The 20610-nt window shown below is 47.5% G+C and overlaps 1 protein-coding gene across 1 annotated transcript in view; it reads left to right on the top strand.

Moving 5' to 3' along the window:
* The first annotated feature begins 10026 nt into the window (after positions 1 to 10026).
* The window catches only part of PCDH19 (protocadherin 19), a 118219-nt gene continuing 107635 nt past the window's right edge, over positions 10027 to 20610 (top strand). Inside the window, exons 1-2 of the mRNA XM_044427454.1 lie at positions 10027 to 12173; positions 16449 to 16776. Coding sequence (XP_044283389.1) covers positions 10027 to 12173; positions 16449 to 16776 — 2475 coding nt within the window. The remainder of the gene's footprint in view (positions 12174 to 16448; positions 16777 to 20610) is intronic.

The following is a 20610-nucleotide window of genomic DNA, read 5'->3' as shown; positions in this document are numbered from 1 at the left end:
AGGGTGAGTGCGGAAAAGCTAGTGATGCTGCCAGCCGCTGCTAGATGTCCCTCTTGCGTCTTTAAAGAAGCAGCCAGTGATGTGAGCCATTTCCCTCCCTCCCTCCTCCTTCCATTGAAAGAGACGCTTAGAGAGAAGGCTTCATTTGCGCCTTAAATGCATAATAGGTTTTATTCACTCATAATAAATTCCAGCTCTAAGGATGTGCTTTCAGTGACCGTTTTGTCGATATAATTATTAAAATGATGATTATAATATAAACAGATGACAGGGTAGGGCTGTAATTACCAGCAGATAATGCAGGGAAGATCTGACTTTGCCTCCGCAGCTCCGTGTGGGGTGATAATAGTGACTTTGGGTCAGAAGCTGCCATCGTGGGCTTTACCCCCTTCATAGTCAGTGGTGGGGTGTGCATGCGCGCATATGTGTGTGTGTGAGAGAGAGAGATTGAGATTCGCTGCTGAGGTGGGGGAGCAGACCACAAAGGACAGAACTCCCTGGGCTAATTTTTTAAGAGGATTTTTTCATTGTCCTTGTAAACAATATTCTCCTGATTAAACTAGGCCTTGAACCAAAAGATTCCTGTGGAGCACAATCTGCGGCTTAGAAAGTTAGCTGCTCTGCACAGGTATTGTGCCACCTGCCTGGCGTGCCCATGCTGAAGTGTCAGTGTTCCCCTTCTCGCTGCTCCTCTGCCTTTCACGGCGGCCTGTTGCACAGAGGAAGCTTTTTGGGACACAGAGAGAGAAAGTGGTGGACATGATGTTTTTAAATTCAAAGTATTTCAAAATTGCCTTTGAGGAACTGGAAGAACGCTTCCTCTGTTTTTCACTCCTCATGTGCGGGGTGGTTAGCAGGTCCAGTTGTGGTTTAAAAGCAGATCAGTAACCGCTGAAAAGAAAGGCCACTTCACCTGTCACACTTTCTGAAACGCAAGCAGGGTGAGAGGTGAGCAGATGCTAAGAAGGCACCTGTGTACCAGTGAGAGTGGAGTAGCAGAGGGCATCTCAGCAGATGCATCACCTTTGCAGGGGGTGAGTAAAGCAAAATGGGCCGGAATTCCTTCTTTTATGCCAACATTTAAAGCCCACAGGGGCTCTTCCGTCTTTTCCCTCAGGTTACTCCATAGCCGGCTGAGGTGCCTGGAAAAGCAGTTTCTACTTTCCAGGGGCCAATTTCACCATCCAGATACTGTTTGGAGGTGTGTGTGTGTGAGAGAGGTAGGGGTGTGTGTGTGTATCTAACCTGCGCCTTCCATTTCTCATAACCGGTGGGGATTGCTAATGGCCGAGAAGGTCTATTCAGACTCTTTGCCTAGCTCAATCAAATGTTGAAGGCGCCAGTTTACTTTTATTGATCAGTGAGTTCCTGACAAGGTTTGCCACAAGAATACAGCAGCAAGAGTGCCTCCTTTTTTTGTTTTGTTTTTTGCTTTAAATACTCCGAGAGTGAGTGTGAGAGAGAGGCCGTTAAAAAACTAAATAAAATGTTCCTTCTAAAAGCTTCCAAGCTGAGCCCTGCAAACATTGGAGGAGCTGGTTGCTAATTGTTCTGCTGAAGTGATCCAAGCAGTATCTGAGAAGGCTGCCAAACACACAAATAAGCAGCCGGTATTCCAGTCATAAAAACTCTCTTAATGCTGTTCCTAGGCCTCTTTAATTAGACCTAAATGCACTTAATTGCCGCACACTCCAATCAAAGGTAAATACATTGGGGGAAACTTGTAATAGGGAGAAAGGTTGGGTTGGGGCGTTCTTTTAAAGGTGACGGATTCTCTTGGTTACACGGTCATTCTCTCTGCGTTCTGAAGAGAGGCATTTGGAAAGCATTGCTTAACATGTTATGTGAAACAATTTCCACAGAGATAGTTGAATGAACAAAGAACCTTGTGGCATCTTAAAGACCAAACAGATTTATTATGGCTTTTGTAGACCTGCACTCACTACATCAGATTCAAGGAATATTTGACAGATTTATGTCATCTCTCTACCCCTGCATGTGCGCGCGCATGCATGTAGACAGATGGAGGGAGAAGAAAAGAATTCTCAGTGAGGTCAGAGTGAAATGCAAGAAATACAGACAGTGATAATTATATTAACGCTTAGTTGTATGTAAAATAATTACATGTGACTATTCACAAAAGAAATAGTGGAGAACATCCTGGTATTGATAAATCAACATGATCTAAAATTTTCCCTGATTATGACCCCCACTTCCCCCCTCCTCCATTATTTTAGAACAGGAGAATGTATGGCAATTTAATCCTTATTCATTTCCTTCAAACACTCGCCATGCTTCAGATAGAGGATCTGAATTGCAATGCTTACAACAACCCTGTGAGGTAGGCCAGCATTATTATCACCCCTCTGTTTCAGATAGGATGATGAAAGTTCAGTGGCTTGCCTACGGCTAATTAGGATGCACTCCTGTGCATGTTTAGACAGAAAGAAACCCCAGTGTGTTGGATGGGGAATCCTGGGAATTGTAGGACTCTTTTCCTGTTTAGCATGCATAGGCTTGCAACTAGGTTGCGACTCTATGCATACTGATCTGAGAGGGCATGCAAATTAGATGCTTACTAAGGTGGAAGCTCCACAGAACATGATGGAATTTACTCCCAGGTAAGCTTGCGTAGCCTGGCCCTGTAGGTGTCTTGCCCCTTGTGAACAGTGGCACTTGCCTGCCTTCTGGGTTTGCTTAGCTGGTTGTACTGCAAAATTTGAATTATGAATCTGGGGTATGTCTTCTTTCAGCACACACAAAATATTGCTGTGTGCTCTCCAGCTCCCCAGGCAGTGCGAAATTTCAAGGGCAGGGCTGCTGCCCTGGTTTTGTTTCCGTCAGATGAGCAAGCCTTATGGCATCTTAGCAATATTTGCTTTATGTACAAATTGTGAAGCAGAACAGAAATGGAGGCTAAAGTCAGTGAAGGAACTCCGTAAGATGCCTGGTCCACTCCTGTGCACCAGGTTCCTTAGAGAGAGAGATTGGATCCCCAAAGTGAATTCAACCATCTCATTGTCTGTTTCTCTCTGAAGATCAATGGTTTTGTACCAGAGGTACAGAAACTCAGGCCAGATCTGGCTGACTTTGCATTCAAATCTGGCACTATTGGTTTTTGTGTGCTTTTTACCTGCTTCTCAAAGGTTGACATGCGTCTCCTGCAGCCAAAGGACTGGCAGGAAGCTGGGCTATGTTGCAATTTGGGGGATCTGCCCCCTTTCCCCTTGGGCTGCCCACTATGGGAATATGGCTCAGGAGAGCCTCTTGGAAATAGAATTTGGGCCATGGGCTGAAAGAGGCTCAACACCCTGTTTTACCTGCACAATGACATACCCTATCTGTGCTTTCAGGCTGTGTGCATGTGTGAACTCGCTTCCCTCAAATTCTGCTGACCATGTCAGTGAGACACAGGGAGAGCACCACCCCTCTCATAACCAGTAGCTGCCATGAGCCACCCATCCGGGGCTGTTAACCCAGGATCTGTCAAGGAAGGAGAATGATGCGCTGGCTCTTGTCACACGATGGCTGAGTTAACACAGAAACAGAGCAAGTCAGAAAGGGTCTCCCTGGCCATCTAGTCTGACCCCTGGCTCAAGCCAGCTCAGCTCACGACATGCCTAACATGCCTGAGAACTTGCCACACTTCAGATACACAATCTCAGGTATACTTGTTACAACAACCCTGCAAGGGAGGTCAGCATGGTTATGCCTTCCCTTTGGATGGAGTGATGAGAGTATGGTGCCTTGTCTAAGTAGGTACAGGCGACCTGATGTTCTCTGAACATGGAATAAGCTCCACTGGGTTTTAATGGGACCCTTTTCTTAGTAAGCATGCATAGGATCTGGGTATGGGGTTGCACTTCTCATGTGTTTGTGGCTAAGAGGAGATTTGGATGAGGAATCATTAGATTTTTTGGTGCTTTGCAAAAAAGTGCCCAAGTATCAAATCTCCCTGCACATGAAAGTTAGCCTGTCGAGGGAAAGCTCCTAGTTTACTTTCCCCTTGTTGACATGCCAGCTTTCCAGAACTGGAGAGGTGCATTCAAATCCCTGTATGAGTACTGAGCTCAGTGGCATTCCACAAGGACTTTATCCCTTTGCTTTCAGTAATACCTTAAGTGTTCCCAAGGTCAAAGCACACGATGAGCTCAAAGGACCGTAAGATGAACAGAACATGACCTAGGTGGCTGTTCAGCACTCCATATGTACACTCGATTTTTGGTTTTGTGGCAGTGATGCGCCTCACCACTGGTGGCTGATGCCATGCTGGACTGCGGGCCTTCTGCCCTGGATCCGGTGGCCATCTGGGGAAATATTTCAGTGCCATCTTCTGTCATGTGTTTGAATTGGAGAGCCGAATATTGGTTGGACTGCTGCCAGAACATGAGCCAAAGGCACATTTGGAAGCAGCAAGACACCAGGTCAATGACTTGTCCTTAGGAGGAAGGGCTATAGCTTTCCACAGAAAGCTTTCCACAGAAAAGGTCCCAGGTCCCATCCCTGGCATCTCCGGGTAGATCCCCAGCTACCTCCATGGAAAGATGCCCGCCTGGAAGGCTGCAGAGTTTCTGCCAGTCAGTGCAGACTGCGCAGAGCTTTGTGGACTGATGACCTGACTTGGTATATGGCAGCTCCTTATGTATATTCCTAATAATCTCTTTGAACTTTCCTACACAAAGCATCTGTTGCCTGCTCAGGACGGTTTGTAGGTTCTTGAGATGCCTTCATTTAGAAAAAAGGGTGAGTTAGAGGAGGCATGTCAGAGGTGTATAAAATGATGCAGGATGTGGAAAAAGCAGATTTTTCTCTTTCTCCCATAATACTAGAACCCGGGGTCATCCCATGAAGCTAACAGCTCAGAGGTTCAGGGTAGATAAAAGGACTTCTTCACATAGCACATAGTTACATCACAGAATCTGCTTCCTTGAGATGTAGTGATGGCCACCAGTTTTGGGCAAATTCATGGAGGAGGCTATCAATGGCCACTAGTCTTGATAGCCATGTGCTGCCCGTTCTGTATCAGAGAATTGAGCCTACATGCCTCAGTTGCTGGGGAAGATGGGTTAGAGTGTGCTGATGTGCTCATGGCTTGCAGGATTCCTGTGGGAAGCTGGTTGGCCACCGTGTGAGCAGAACCCTGTTTGAGAAGGACGGATGGTCTGATTCAGCAGGACTCTTCTAGTGTTCTCATGTTGTGACCCTCCAGTTCACTTCGGCATCCAAACATCACTTTCTGAGAGTTTCTTGTTTTAAACCAGGGAAAATGGGGTATTGGGCTTTTTATACAAGGCAGTTAATCCACTTCATGTACTTTTGGTTTCACTGCAAACCGAGATCTCCCCATGACACCACACTTTAAAGGCCACCATAAACAAAGAACCCTCCACAAATGAAATAATAATAAAAACCCATTGCCTAAAAGAGTTTAAATCTCATGAACATATTTAAATGTTGTTGGTCCACTTTCTCTCAGTGTCTACATACGCCTCTGCCCTGGAGCAAAGTGCAGCTGATAATATGACTGTCCTACTTTAAAGGGTTGTTGTAAACAGTGCTTGATCCATGCTAATATTTGAATAAGCACTTCTGTGGGATTGTTTTGAAGCCACTTTTGCTCTATTGTATCTGCTGTACAATATTCAGAAGCAAATCTCACCAAGTTCAATGGAACCTACTTCTAGGTTACGTGGGTGCAGGATTGCACTCTTGGACTAGTTTCACATCCCGTAGTTTTAGTCTTGCACATCCTGTACATCCTGTGGGTTGCCTTGAGTAACAGACTATTGGGAAGGTGGTTGAAAACAGAATCAGAACCAGATCAGCGCGAGTTTAAGTGCACCAAAATCAATGCACACCTAATTGTGTGCTGCATTGTGGCCACTGAGGCAAGGAGTTCCTCTTCACCCCTTAATATTCAACCTTCGTCAAGCTTCATCTTCTTTGCAGCCACTGCTGCTTGGTCTATGAAAGCTGGACAAAGGAACTTCCCAGTTGCATACCTGAATACACTCTATATATAGTAATTCCAGGAAGATTTCAGGGAATATATTATATTCATTTTCTTATGATGCATCCTAAAGCTAAGCAGGAGAAGGTTTGAATGACTCTCTAAAAAGTTATGAATGCATTTCATTCCCCCCTGCTAATCTCATGGTACCAGCAGAATCAATCAAATGGCTCCATCCGTATTGTCTTAGTGTCTAATTATTAGTTTATATGGCCACATTATTCTTGAGATTAAATAAGAGGGGAGGGGCAGGGTGGGTCCTTTTCAACACTGATCATGAATTTGCTTTTAAAAATCTTATCTTGATCCCAGGAAGGCAGACCGAAACCATCTCGATGTGTTTGGAGTGTGCAGGACCATTAATCTGAGACTGCTTGCTCTAGTGTGGAAAAAATACCTGCACTGTTGGGCAGATGGCTAGTAATTAACCCGACCACTTGTTTCCTTGAAATGCTTTTCTTTCTCTTAAAGAAAGGGCCAGAATTGAAATATACAAACCACAGAAAGCAATCTACTACAGAGCCTAACTAAACTAAAATCAAACAGAAAGAAGCCTAGACAAGGCCCTTATTCAGTGAAATCAATTCCCAAGGCCGTCTGATTGATTTATAAGCATACTTTTCGGTTTCATTGATTTACGGATTCAGCTTGTTTGAAAGCAAGTCATGGAAGAGCTCCTACAACCCTGCCTTTCTATTCATCTGTGACCGTAATTAACAAGCACAGACAATGGGCTGGTGGGGGAGGAGGAGGGTGCCCGCTTCTCTCCTTTTTATAGTGCTAAATTCATTAAGAAGAGCTGACCTCATTCAAGGCGCATTCCCATGTTTGAGATTAAGACCGATTTGGGCAGCAGACATATCTGAGTTAAAATAAAGCCTGCAGAATTCTGCCCACAGTGAGAAAGTCAGATTCTGACAGTCTCAGAGTCAGGATCAGTGAATCGAGAGGTACTGTTGGAGCTTTAAAATGCACCTTTCCAAGTTACACTAAATACTTCACCAGGCGGAAAACGAAAAGTACTCTGAGCTCTTGCTTGTCAATTGAGGGCTTTGCCTTTCTGATGTGTGTGTGTTTTTGCAAACTAAAGGAAAGGTTGGCTGCTAATTAGATTTTCTCCTGGACAGAGGGTAGCTCTTGCTGGTTCTTTGATTACAACAGAATATGCATTAATCTTCTCATGCAATCTGACCCCGCACATGGATCTTCTTACAGCTCTCCAAATTGCCACTGGTGTTAACTCAGGGGTAGGTTGCTTTGAATGACATCCAGGAGAAGGGTCAGGGTGGGTGATGAGTATGGCGAAAGCAGGTCACATCCTAGCATAACCGGGGCGTCTTTGTTGAATCATTCCAGTTTGCAAAACTTGTGCCCACTTACCTGCGAGTAAGCCCTACTGAACACAGGCAGATTTCCTTCTGCACAAAAATGATAGGCTTGCGCTGCGCAAGCACTTTTGCTTCGGCAACATCCTGAGTCCGCGATCGCTCTTCTTTCCCTCACTGCTGCCTCCTAGGCTGCGCTCGGCTTGGAAGGAGGTTGATCAAACAGTTACGTGTCCTTGCAGTTTAGAGGAAGGGAAAGTGTTGGGAGGATTTTGCCCCAAGCAAACTGTGATATTTAAAGAAATGCATTTCGCAAAGAGCTTTAGAAGACAAAACAAATCCTCTACCAACACCGCTACCCACACTATCCAAACCTGCGGATTTAAAAACAAACAAAAACAACCCTTAACTCCCCGCACCCGCTGGGTGTAGCGCTTCTCTGTGCAAGAGGTCCGGGGCTCTCGCAAAACTTGCGCATGGTGGCGTGAACACCGGGCCGGTCCCCTCCTGGGAATATTGCCCCGAAGCACTCCGCTCCGAGGGGTGGGGCAAGAGGCAGGCACGCAGCCCCTCCCCCCTCAGGAGTCCCCCTCCCCCGTCGCGACTCCGCTTCTCTGCATCCTTGGCGTAGCGGAGACACAAAAGGGATGCTCCCTTGGGTACCACACTGGTAACAGTTCGGCCCGGCCCGGCCCCGCCCCCTTTCGCCTCCCGGGCGGCTCCTCCCCTTCGGCTTGGAACGCGGCGAGGCGGCCGCCGATTGGCTGGAGACCTGCCGTAGCTCGGGACCGGAGCCGCTGGGTCTCTCTCCGGGCTCGCGTGTGGCCGGCAGTTTGCGGCGGCGGCGGCTGGCGCGCGCGGGGAGGGGGAGAGGAAGAAAAAGGAGGAAAAACAGGCGGGCGGGCGCTTGCCCGAAAAGAGGAGAAAACAAGGCGCGAGCAAGGAGCGAGCAAGGAAGGGAGCGCGCGCGCGCGGGCGGGCGGCCGGGAGGGGAAGGGGCAACTGCGATGCAGACGGCGATTTTGGGGGAGCGGAGGCGAGCGAGGGGCTGAGCGCGCGGCGAGCCACTGCGGTTTGGCTGGCGGCTCTGCAAAGGCTCCCGCAGCCCGCCTGGTGGAGCCGCGGCTTGGCTTCTGGAGAACTTCCATAAGAGCGGGCGGAACGAGGCTCGGCTCGGCTCGGCTCGGCCGGCGCGGCCGCTTCCCTGCAGGTGGTTCTGCCGCGCCGCCAGCGCCGCCTCCTCGCAGAGACCCGGAGAGTTGCTCCGCCGCAGTTTCGCCCGGAGGAGGATGAGGAGAGCGGCCAAACTTTCCTCGCTTCTGCTTCGTCGCCTCGGGCCGGCGGCGGCGGCGGCTCGGAGGCTGCCCGGCGCGAGATAACCGGCCATGGGGCCAGGCAGCGGAGAGGCGGCGAGGCGACCCGGCGAGGAGGGGCCCCGGAGCGGCGCCGCCGTTGATTCTTAGCCTCCCCCTCCGTTCCGCTCCTTTCCGTTCCTATAATTTATTTCCCCCCTTTCTCTCCCCCGCGCCCCGCAACCTGCCGCCCCACCGAGAGCCTTCAGCGATCCGGTCCCCACAAAGCGAGGGATCGCCTCCACCAGCCGCGACAACTCTCCGTTTACACCGGCGGGTGGCGGGGGCTGTGATCCGGCGTGCCTCCCCCGCCCTTGCCGATGCCGTCCCCCGATTCAGCCTGCGATTTGGTCATGACACCTCCCTTCGCTCCGTTCTTCGCCAGCGCACGGAGATGCTTCGGTGGCACTTCCCTAAGTAGAGCCCCCACCGAGTAGGTGGATTTTTTCTTCTTTGCCAGCCTGCGCGCTTCCTTTCCTTTCCTTTCCTTTCCTCCCCTCCCCGTACCCTCTTCCCCACCCCTCCCCGGCCAGTTTTCCTCTCCGTGACTTATGATCGGAGAAGCATCCTTCCTCCCTCCGCAGCTTTTGCTCCCCCTTTCCCTTCCGTGCCTTAGCCTTACTTTCTGCTAGCTCGTTGCTTCCCTGCACATTTTTGTTTTGTGTGTGTGTCTTGTTTTTCTTTTTTCAAATCTGTATTGATATCTTGGCCAGGAAGAGGTGATCTCCCCGCTTCCCAGAGAAGCTCCCCTTTCTGCATTAAGGTCTGTGCAGTTTTTTTTGAGGAGGGGAGAGAATGGGGATGGCGAGGGAAAGGGGGAAAGAGAGAGAGAGAGAGAGAGAGAGAGAGCGCGAGATTTGCGCATGCCAGGTGCAAGTAAATTGAGGCCCCTCCCCGATACATGGACTGCACTTCGGATGTGCGTGTCTGTGATCATTTCTTCTTCTCTTCTTTTTTAAAAGCTGAAAATAGACTTGCCTTTTCGGTAACTTCGAACTGTCCTTGACCTGGCAGGTGGGAAAGGAAGCATTTTGATTTTCTCTCTCTTTTTTCTTGCAGGGAAGGGGGAGTGTGGCGATGTTGCCTCTGACCTAAGGGGTGCTGCCGAAAGATGTGCGGAGAGGAAGCAGGAGGCAATTATCTCTTAAAGTAGCTACCCTGAGCGCCCCCTTCCTCCCCCAGCACGCTTTCCCTCGGATTTGCTCCTTCCTGGCTCTCCATCCCCGAAACAACCCCGGACTAGTCAACCCAGATCCCGCCCCCCTCCTTTTCAGCCGCAAAATCAACAGGCAGCCAGAGCGAAGGGGAGGAGGCAGTGGGGTGCACTGAGTCGTGAGCTATGGATATTCTGTGCCCCTTGCTCCGGTTTCTGCTCGCTCTCTTGTGGACTGGGGTAGGAGCCCTCATCAACCTGAAGTACTCAGTGGAGGAGGAGCAGAGAGCTGGCACTGTGATTGCCAACGTTGCCAAAGATGCCCGAGATGCGGGCTTTGTGTTGGATCCCCGGCAGCCCACTGCTTTCCGGGTGGTCTCCAACTCTGCACCACACCTGGTAGACATCAACCCTGGATCGGGGTTATTGGTGACTAAGCAGAAGATTGACCGGGACCTACTTTGTCGGCAGAGCCCCAAATGCGTGATCTCGCTGGAGGTCATGTCCAGTTCCATGGAGATCTGTGTCATCAAGCTGGAGATTAAAGATCTCAATGACAATGCGCCCAGCTTCCCTACTGACCAAATTGCCTTGGAGATCTCTGAGACGGCCAGCCCAGGGACCAGGGTGCCTTTGGAGAGCGCCTACGATCCAGACTCAGGCAACTTTGGGGTGCAGAGTTATGAGATCACACCCAATGACCTCTTTGGGCTGGAAACCAAGACCCGCGGTGATGGATCCCGCTTTGCAGAGCTGGTGGTGGAGAAGAGCCTGGACCGTGAGACCCAATCTCATTACAGTTACATGATCACAGCTTTGGATGGGGGAGACCCACCCAATTTTGGCACGGTCGAGTTGAACATCAGGGTCATCGACTCCAACGACAACAACCCTCTTTTTGAAGAGCCATCCTACACGGTCAGTGTGCCAGAGAATGCTCCTCCGGGCAGGCCAGTTATTCGCCTCAATGCCACGGACCCTGACGAGGGCACCAACGGGCAGGTGTTGTATTCCATCCACAGCTACGTGTCTGAAAAGGCCAGGGACCTCTTCCAAATCAACCCCCAGACGGGCCTGATCACGGTCAGCGGGGCAATTGACTTTGAGGAAGGGCATGCCTACGAACTGGATGTGCAGGCCAAAGATCTCGGCCCCAACTCTATTCCTGCCCACTGCAAGGTGACAGTCACAGTGCAAGACGCCAATGACAACCCCCCTCTCATTAACTTGCTCTCCGTTAACAGTGAGCTAGTGGAGGTGAGCGAGAACGCGCCTCCGGGCTACGTGATTGCTCTGGTGAGAGTTTCCGACCGGGACTCTGGTGCAAATGGCCGGGTGCAGTGCAAACTGCTGGGCAATGTGCCCTTTCGCTTGCAAGAGTACGAGAGCTTCTCCACCATCCTGGTGGACGGACGCTTGGACAGGGAGCAGAGGGACCAGTACAACCTCACTATCCAGGCTAAGGACAATGGGATCCCCTCTTTGCAAGCCACCAAGTCCTTCACTGTCAAGATCACGGATGAAAATGACAACCACCCCCATTTCTCAAAGCCTTACTACCAGGTCATCGTGCAGGAGAACAACACCCCTGGGGCCTACCTTCTTTCTGTTTCTGCCAGGGATCCTGACCTAGGCCTTAACGGCAGTGTCTCCTATCAGATTGTGCCATCCCAAGTAAGGGACATGCCTGTTTTCACCTACGTCTCCATCAATCCCAACTCAGGAGACATCTATGCCTTGAGATCCTTCAACCATGAGCAGACCAAGTCTTTTGAGTTCAAGGTCTTGGCCAAAGATGGAGGCAACCCCTCCTTACAAAGCAATGCCACCATCCGAGTGATCGTCCTGGATGTTAATGACAACACCCCTGTGATAACTGCCCCTCCTCTAGTCAATGGGACTGCAGAAGTGTATATACCCAGGAATGCTGGGGTCGGCTACTTGGTGACAGTGGTCAAAGCGGATGATTATGATGAAGGCGAGAATGGAAGACTTTCCTATGAGATGGCTGAAGGAGATCGAGGGTTTTTTGAGATTGACCAGGTCAATGGTGAGATAAGGACCACAAGAGCATTTGGGGAGAATTCAAAGACTACGTATGAGCTGATTGTGGTGGCCCACGACCATGGGAAAACATCTCTCTCGGCTTCAGCCTTGATTTTAATCTATCTTTCTCCAGCGCTGGATGCCCAGGAATCCATAGGATCTGTTAACTTGTCCTTGATTTTTATTATTGCCCTGGGTTCTATTGCTGCCATTCTGTTCGTCACCATGATCTTTGTGGCTGTCAAATGTAAACGGGATAACAAAGAAATCAGGACCTACAACTGCAGGTAAAGTCCATTTGTTTCTTGGTTCTAGCACAGCGCTAATGTTTGATGTCAACTCATGATAACAGGCTAATATTACTAAAGTAGCAGCAGTAATAATGGCAAATCAGATTAAGAGATCAAATGGCTCCAAGAAAATGCCCTATTGAAATGTCAGTGGTAAACTCATTCACCTTTTAAATGTATTCACCTAGTTGTGGTTAAGTGAATGTAATTCGGTGGCTTTGAAACAAATTGTCCATGATCTAAAACACACCAGATACCATTTGTCTTAAGTTTGCACTGTGAGCCTGGTCTTGGCTGGAAAGTGTGTGCATGCTGTTATTCTCATGTGTGTGTGTGGGGTGGAGGATGAGGAGTACCAAAGTTATTCTAAAAATGCCCATCAAGAAGGGTAACACCAGAAAAATAGAACGGGAGAAGGCTGTGACTGGCTTTTGACATCCAGGTGTGAATTCACACTCTTCTGCAGCTCTGCTCAGGCTTGCAGTGTGGTGAATTAAGGTCTGGTTTTGTTTTGTTGTGTTTTTAGATGGGGAGTAGTTGGGAAGAGAAACCTCCATGTGGGAGTACGAGAATAGGTGTTGTAAGTGATGGATAAACCCATACTCTTGGCAATCGCTATTGACGGCCTCTGCAATCCCATTGATATCCTGTCCCCACCAGATGAGGTCACTGTGGGTGCTTTTTAGAACTGTGCTTGTTTTCTTCTCCAGAAGGGTTGGTTGTAAAAGGAGCGTAGGGCTGGCAGAAGAGAAGGTGAAAGAAAGAAGGGTTCAGCTAGAAATGTACCAGGGAGACCAAAAATATCTTTTAAAAAAAGCAGTTGGAAAGACTTTTTCATTCTCTCTCTCTCCCTCCTCTCTCTCAGTCTCTTGCTCTCATTCTCTTTGTAAAAGTAGTAGTAGTAGAGGAAGGATTTCTGTCTCCTGTATTTGAATCTTGTCCCATAAGTCTTGCAAGGAGAAAATAGCAGCCAAACCACCCTCCAGCTTGCAAAAACAAAACTACAAAAAACAAAAAAAGCCCCTTTATATCCAATTTACTGCTTAAGGTTGCCCCTAGTGATTTCCTGTTTTTAATTGGCACTTGAAGTAGCGCTCTCTCTCTTTTTATTATAGGGTTATCTATGTATTTGGACATCTTTGATGTCTGAGATGTAGGGCTATGTTATTCCGCCTCCTTTGCCTGCTTTTGAAATCTTAAGATGTGGATTCGAGCCCCCTGAATATGTAACAGCCTGGCGATTATTGTCTGTCTCTTGCTATTCTCTGTGTTGCACAAGTTAGTAGACAAACGCTAACCGCACATGAATATCAATTGGGTACCATAAAGGAGCAGCTGCAACGGCTCATAAATGGTTTAATCCTGTTACAAGTGAAATAGCCGTGACTTCTCCATTCCTTCAGTCCTCAGCCATTTCTGATGGAAGGGAAGGAAATTAATTTTGTCCTTTCTTTTGAAATGCACAAATGCCTCCAGCAATTTGGAGAGTTCTGGATCATCTATAATCTTTAAAGTTTTATTTACACTAGTATAATGATGATGAAGAGTTTAGGGTTTCTCTTTCTTGCTTTCACGTCATTTTTACAATGTACAACTGCAAGTGTTATTTCTGTCTACACGTACGGAGAAACTCATCTGCAAATGAAACCGTTACACATGCATTCTTAGGAGCTGTTTGGTTTTTAAATGAGAGCTAATATGCCGAATTTCTTGCCAGCTCGGTCCATTAAGCAAGAAAAGGCACTGAAGGAAAAAAAAAATCCCAGTTGTGTCAACGCCCCTAACAGATTTGCACTTTGTATAACCAGTTGGTTTAGTGTGATGGCTTGGGGATTAATGAAGTGTGCTTTAATTAAATAATTGGTCAATAGGAGGGGGAACCACATCCGCAAATAAGACCGTGGAATAAGTGCCTGTAGGCAACGTTTGGGAGTGCTGTATCTGTAACTGGAAATGCTTAGAAAAACACCACCATTTAACAATGCAATACTGTGTGTATCTGCTCAAAAGTAAGTCCCATTGAATTGCCTGGGACCTACTCCTTGGTAAGCATACGTAGGATTTGCTGCCTAAGGCATCTACATGCATTTTGTGTGGGCTATTGTCGGTTAAAGATCTCTTCTGCTTTCCTCTGCTTCACCCGACTGTACGAGAAGCCCTGGGATTTTCTGACGTTTCATGAAATGCATGCTGCCAAGAGCATCTCTTGACCAATATCAATGGGATCAGAACTGGGAGCAAACGGATGCCATCCATGCCACATCGGAACAGGTTTAGGGAGCAGTGGGCAAGGAGCATCTTTTGTGCAAGCTGGATTTTCCATGCCAGGAATGTGTGTGTATCTGCATGCGATTGTGTGTGCACACAAGTTTGTGTGTGAGAGAGTAGGGTTGGCAGGTGAGGAGTGTTTTTGGTTCTTCTGTCTCAATGCTGATGGCTGTGCATCAGCTTGTTGCATTTGTTTCTTCAGACCTCTACATTTTTGGAATCCTATCCTTCTTTCTAACAACGATAGTTATATTCTGCATATTGTGACACTGCTCTGAACACTTGTCTGTCTCCGTCGAACCCACTTCCCCAGGAGGTGTCTTGAGTGCAATAGCAGGACGTGGGAAGGCCTCTCCCCAGAACCTGTCCTCAGCATCTTCAGTTTAAAAGGTCCACAGGAAGCAGGGCCTGGAAGGGCCTCCTTTGCTAGGGGCATCACAGAAAGTAGATAATATTGGAGCAGCGGGCCACTGGAGTGACTCAATACAAATGCAGTTTCCTCGGTTCCTTCTCTTCTTTTCTGTGTCCTTTCTCCGTGGTTAGAATTTATATGGTAATACTTTAGCAGGAGGCATTTGCCTGCCTGTTCTTCCTTTCTGGCTTGTGTGACTCTTTAGAGTACCAAGTATTATAGTGATGCTCTATGAACACGAACTTGCCAGAGATGCTTCATAAACAGTGGTCTTTCACTTGACGGTCAGAAAGGGAATGAGATCGTTTGGCTCCACAGCTCTCAGCTGCCTGCGCACTTGCCATAGTATCAATTAGTTCTGAGCAAGAGTTTTAGTAACATCTTTATTTATTGTGCAGAGATCATCTGCATGAGTCATCTCGCTGCTTTATCACTGCCGTTGCTGGATTTTCCAGGCTCCTGTGATTTTTAACGTTGAGTAGACACTACTTTGGGAAATGACTATTTTCAGGCCTGGCTTAAAGTCATACCCAATTCTTTGAAAGGCTGCATTGCCTGGTATGCTCTATGCATATTTCTGTATTCTGATAATAATAGTCTCCAGTGCGAATTCAGAGTCTTGGTTACTTCAGTCTAGATTTACCGATACAATGCTGAAAGTGCCCATGTTTTTAATTATATTCTTGTCGTTGTTTACCGATAACTTTTCTCCTGTCATTTTCAATCTTCTTCTTTCCTTGTGCATGGGACTCAAAAGCAGGTGTATGTTTTGTAAATCAGTTGAAGGCCCAAAAGATTTTTTTTTTCCTTTCCAAACTCACCATGCTTGGGTCTGTTAAAAATGCCTTAAATGACTGGTAATATGTCAAGAACAGGAAAATTGAGAGGAAAAGTTTGATGTTAGATGTTCATGAGGAGAAATGAAATCACAAAGACAAATACTGTGATAAGCTCACAGGAATATCTTGGCTGCAGAAATTCTGTATTGGTTCTTGTTCCAATTTAAAAAGCTTTATCTCAGCTGGTCATTTTTAAAATTCACCAGAGGTGACCAGGCAAGCTGTTGCATTATAGTTAGATAAAACACTGGTAAACAAGTCAGGGAGAAGGTTGTAACCGGGTTTACTGCTATGGGAAATGCCATGGAACAATCCTGTTCCGTGTTTATTCTTTTCCCGGTTTCTGCATTTATATTAATCTGTTTAAATTACCTTTTGAGTCTTTATTATTAATGAAAATGCATTCACATATTCTTTTCACTTCCTGGATTTTTACATAACTATTTTCTTTCCCCTTCTCTGCAGGCTGAACTATATCTCTAGTAACTAGATACCAGCAATTCTAAGAAGCAGACAAAAGCAGGGGAACCTTTTTCCTTCATCCCTTATTCTTCAGTTGTTTGCTTTATGTGTCTGATCGATGAACTTTTTTTTCTTACGCTTATGCAAAATATATCCAAGAACCCTCACAAGAGCCAAGCCCAGTGACCCTGCATGTGGATGGGAACCAGTCCCTCTGGGATTCTCTGTTGACTAGTGTACCGTTTGAGGATGAAGTAAGATACTCACAATTTGCTTTCTTCTGTCCTGCAGAATTGCAGAGTACTCCTATGGGCACCAAAAGAAATCCAACAAGAAGAAAAAAATCAGCAAGAATGACATCCGTCTGGTGCCGCGTGATGTTGAGGAGACCGATAAAATGAACGTTGTGAGTTGTTCCTCACTGACATCATCTCTCAACTACTTTGACTATCACCAGCAGACTTTGCCTCTGGGTTGTCGCCGATCAGAAAGCACCTTTCTCAATGTGGAGAACCAAAACAACAGGAACACAGGCTCCAACCATGTCTACCACCACACCTTCACTAGTCAGAGTCCCCAACAGCCAGATCTCATCATCAATGGGATGCCACTGCCAGAGGTGAGCGCGGAGGGGAGCTTGAAGAAGGGAGAGATGTCCCCTGGGGAGAGGAGGGCCACCACTGCTTTGCTGTGCTTGGGCGCACCCAGAAGTGCCACTGCTGGCTTTTGCTGGAAGATGACTCTTGGATGAGATGGCACTGAGTCTTTCTGAGGTGGTGATGGCCACTGCATTAGATGGCGTTAGACAAATTCTTGAGGGAGGAGAGTTCGGTTAAGCATGATGGTGGTACGGAACATCCTATGTTCAAGTTACTCCTAGGTCTCTTGAAAGGGAGTTCTTGGGGACAGGAAAATAGGGGCATATGGTTCTCTTTGTGCTGTTGCAAGGGTTGCCCTGGGACACTTGGCTGGCTGTTGTCAAAACAGACTTCATGGTCCTTGACCTGATTTAGGAGGGCCAATGCTATGTTCCAACATTACTGCTTGGAAGGGTTTCATGCCTAAATAGAGCTTATTTCCCCTGCGGTGTCTGCAAAATACCAAAATAGGTCTTGAGATTACATTTTCACTTTTAGAGTTGGGTGGATTTGTGTCCGCTTGCATCTGGGTGAATGCCCTGTTGCCTTTGTGTTACCATTGGGGCTTTTAAAGTCTTGACTTGCAAAATAAGAATTGTATTTATGGCATGGTTTGATCTGTTACTGCTGTTTTCCATTGTTGCTTCTGTATACAGTGGCTTACTGGTAAATTCTGAAGTCACTGAGACAGTTCCCATAGCCACATCTCCCAAGGAGAAGCAAAACATTCAGGCGGCCGCGTTCAGCCATATCAACCAACCAGCTGTAGCAGTGTTCACCTCCACCAGGATCATGCCTTTTTTGTTTTTCCTTCTTATAAAGCTATAACCCTCAGTTGCCCATTCATGAACAAGCCACCCCAAAGCAGTTTGTATTACATCAAGGAACAAATACATTGTTGTTGGAGCAATTCTCCCCGCTGCCCCACAGTTACTGTGAGAGTTGCATCTAATTGCAGAGGGAACTGGGAATTCCAAAGGGTGTTGGTGGCAGAGAATGTCAGCATCCCGATAATAAAAGTGCCAGTGCTGCATTCCTGCAAGCCCTGGCTCCACTATGCCAACTGGTGGCCTGCTTGGAGTCTTCGATACAGCCAGGATGGAGTGAGCCAGGCCCAGTTCTCCTCCCTGCTCTTGCTTCCTCCTAACATCATGCAACCTGCCTGTCGCAAGTTGTCATAGTTCCTCTCTGTGCGGAAGGAGAACACTTCATCCTTCTTCCTCTCGTCACGCGCGCAGAGGGAAGGCAAGCGCTTGGTGTTGCATATCATGCGCAGGGGTGGCGTTTGGTGACTTTGCTAGTGCGATGAAAGCACTGTGTTGTGTTTGATGTGCGCTGGTGCTAAGAGCCGGTTCCAGATGTCAACTTTCAGTTTTCTGCACAAGGATTGATGTTGATACTCTCAGTGTGGAGGGCGGTTGCTTATGTAGCTGGACTGGCCCAAATGTCATGGCAGGGTTGGATTGCAGGGTTGCTCAGTGGACACTGGGGGTCCACCCCAGTGATGAGTGCTTGCTGGGTGGACATTGGTGGGTGGAACCTCCTGTTACCAGAGAGATGGCTGGTTGTTTCCAAGGGAGGACCCCAGTAGCTTACCGGCAAAGCATCTGCTTTTCATGCAGAGGGCTTGGGGGCTCTACAGTTTCCACCCTCAGTTTAAAGGAACAGATGATGGGAAAGATGGAGTCTCCGGAGAGTCACTGTCAGTCACACTAAATGGCTTGGGCCTAGCTAAATTGTCTGCTCTGCTCTGAGGCAGCTTCCTGTGTTCCATCACACTGAGTACAGTTGGAGTGTCTTACATATAACATAAAAGAGAAAAATGGTTCAGTATACAATCCTTCAAGCTCCTGACATTGCCCTGGGGGGCAATGACCTTAGAAAATCACTCCAAGGTTAAACCTGGAACTTTGCCCCAGAGGGTTTTCTCACAGACTCTTCAGAGCTGGCATGGGGGGCATTCTAAAGTGTGGGAAAGAGGAAGGCACCACAGACCTCTGAAGGAACCTGGCAGTGCCTCAAGTTCTCCTTTTCATGGGGAGGGCAACCACATTTAGCTGAAATCAGCCTTCTAAATGTGTTGGGGACCTTGCATGGATGTTGATGATTCTCCAAGTTTGTAGGTTTCCTGGCAGCCATATTGGTTGGTACCCTTCGGCTGCAATATTAAAGTATGCACACTGTGTGGAATAAGGTAGGGTGATCTACAGATGGTGTCCTCTGTCATGAAGGCAGTCCAAGCCTGATTCATGAGAAAGGACCTTGAGAAGGAAGATCTGGCCCTGGAAGTTGCCCATCAGCAGTTAGCATTTGGACCACCAGTTAAATTAGTATACCAGCTCATCTGGTCTTCTTCACTATAGACAGGGATGTCTCTCATTCATATATAAATATATAAAAATTCTACTCATCTTTTCTAAATTTGCATTCATACCTATCCATTAGTATATAAAATTTCATGCAAGTGACTTATGTCTTTTTCAATGGGTGAATGTGTAACTGGCCACCCTAGAGGAATTTTTTTTTACTTCAATACTTTTGGGTGGAACCACATAGGATTATGCTGTCAATGCCATTGCAGATTTCCATAAAATGAAGCCAGTACTCCAAGGCCTATTTTCCCTGCATCCATTCTTTTATGTTTTGATGAAGAAATGTCTTATTGTTTCCTACCAAGGGGGCAGGTGGGTGGGGGGGGGAGAGAGTTAATATACTGTGAATCAGGGAAGCTTTCATCATGAGATAAGCCTTTTTCTACACTGTTTGGGAAAGAACATATACATACACATAGGCCTTTGGTTGGGCATCCTAGACTAATGCTGGTTTGTTTCTCTTTGAATTATGATTGGTATTAAGTAAAACAATCAAAGCTTTTGTCATGTTTCTTGCTTTAAACAGAATAACAAAGCTGAGGAACTGTTGAAATATTTATGCTTTGCTTCACGGTGCTCCGCTTCTATTTTTTGGGTTTTTTTGGTACCTAGGTAAACGCAGGTGACTCTGAATTTACTTCCTCATAAACATGAACGTTGGTATGTGTGACTTTGGTTGTTTGGACGAATGGCCCCAATCCCATTGTTTAGGAGTAGGCAAATATTGGCAGGGGGCTCATTCTGTCCCTTGTGGTCTCCTGGACCCCTGATCTAATAACCCCCTGTCACTGTTGCCAGCACAATCCAAGCTTCTCAGACCAGTAGCCTCTGGAAGCTATTAACTGCTGCTCCCAGAATTCCTGACCATTGGCCATGTTGGCTGGGGCCAATAAGAGCAGAAGTCCAAAACATTTGGAAGGCTCATTAACCGCAGTCTGTATTGCCTGAACAGCAGTGGAAGCCTTGGGCAGAGTCCTCTCCTTACACCAGGGATGGCCAAGTTGGGACCCTCCAGACGTTTGGCCTGCAATCCTTGCCATTGGCTGGGGATGATGTGAGTTGTAGGCCAAAACCTCTGCTGGCCATGTGTTGCCCACCCCACTGTGCATACTTCAGCTGTCCACTCCTGCGCCCAAGTGAAAACACGAGGTGCAGGTCCACCCAAGCCTTCGTTGCTTTCTGCACAGGAATTGAGGGGTACCAGAGTCCTTTTGCCTGTGTTTTGGCTTAGATGGAGGCAAATCAGACAGGGGAGCTGAGGCTGCTGGCCGCTCAGCCCTTGGTCAGTTCAAAACTTGGCTCTCATTGTCAGAAGGGCTGCTCCTCGCCCATGTAGTTCCTTTTATTCAGCAAGGTTAAGCCCCTTTCCTCTAAGAGCCAGATGCAACTTCAGTCTCCATTTGTGTTGATGGAGCCGGGAGGCTGGACCATCCCCCTAGGCTG

The sequence above is a fragment of the Varanus komodoensis genome, unplaced genomic scaffold (genome assembly GCF_004798865.1).
Source record: "Varanus komodoensis strain SLA01 unplaced genomic scaffold, ASM479886v1 scaffold18_3, whole genome shotgun sequence".
Lineage (NCBI taxonomy): Eukaryota > Metazoa > Chordata > Lepidosauria > Squamata > Varanidae > Varanus > Varanus komodoensis.
Note: the sequence above shows the minus strand (reverse complement) of the source record. Positions and strands in the feature narration are given on the sequence as shown.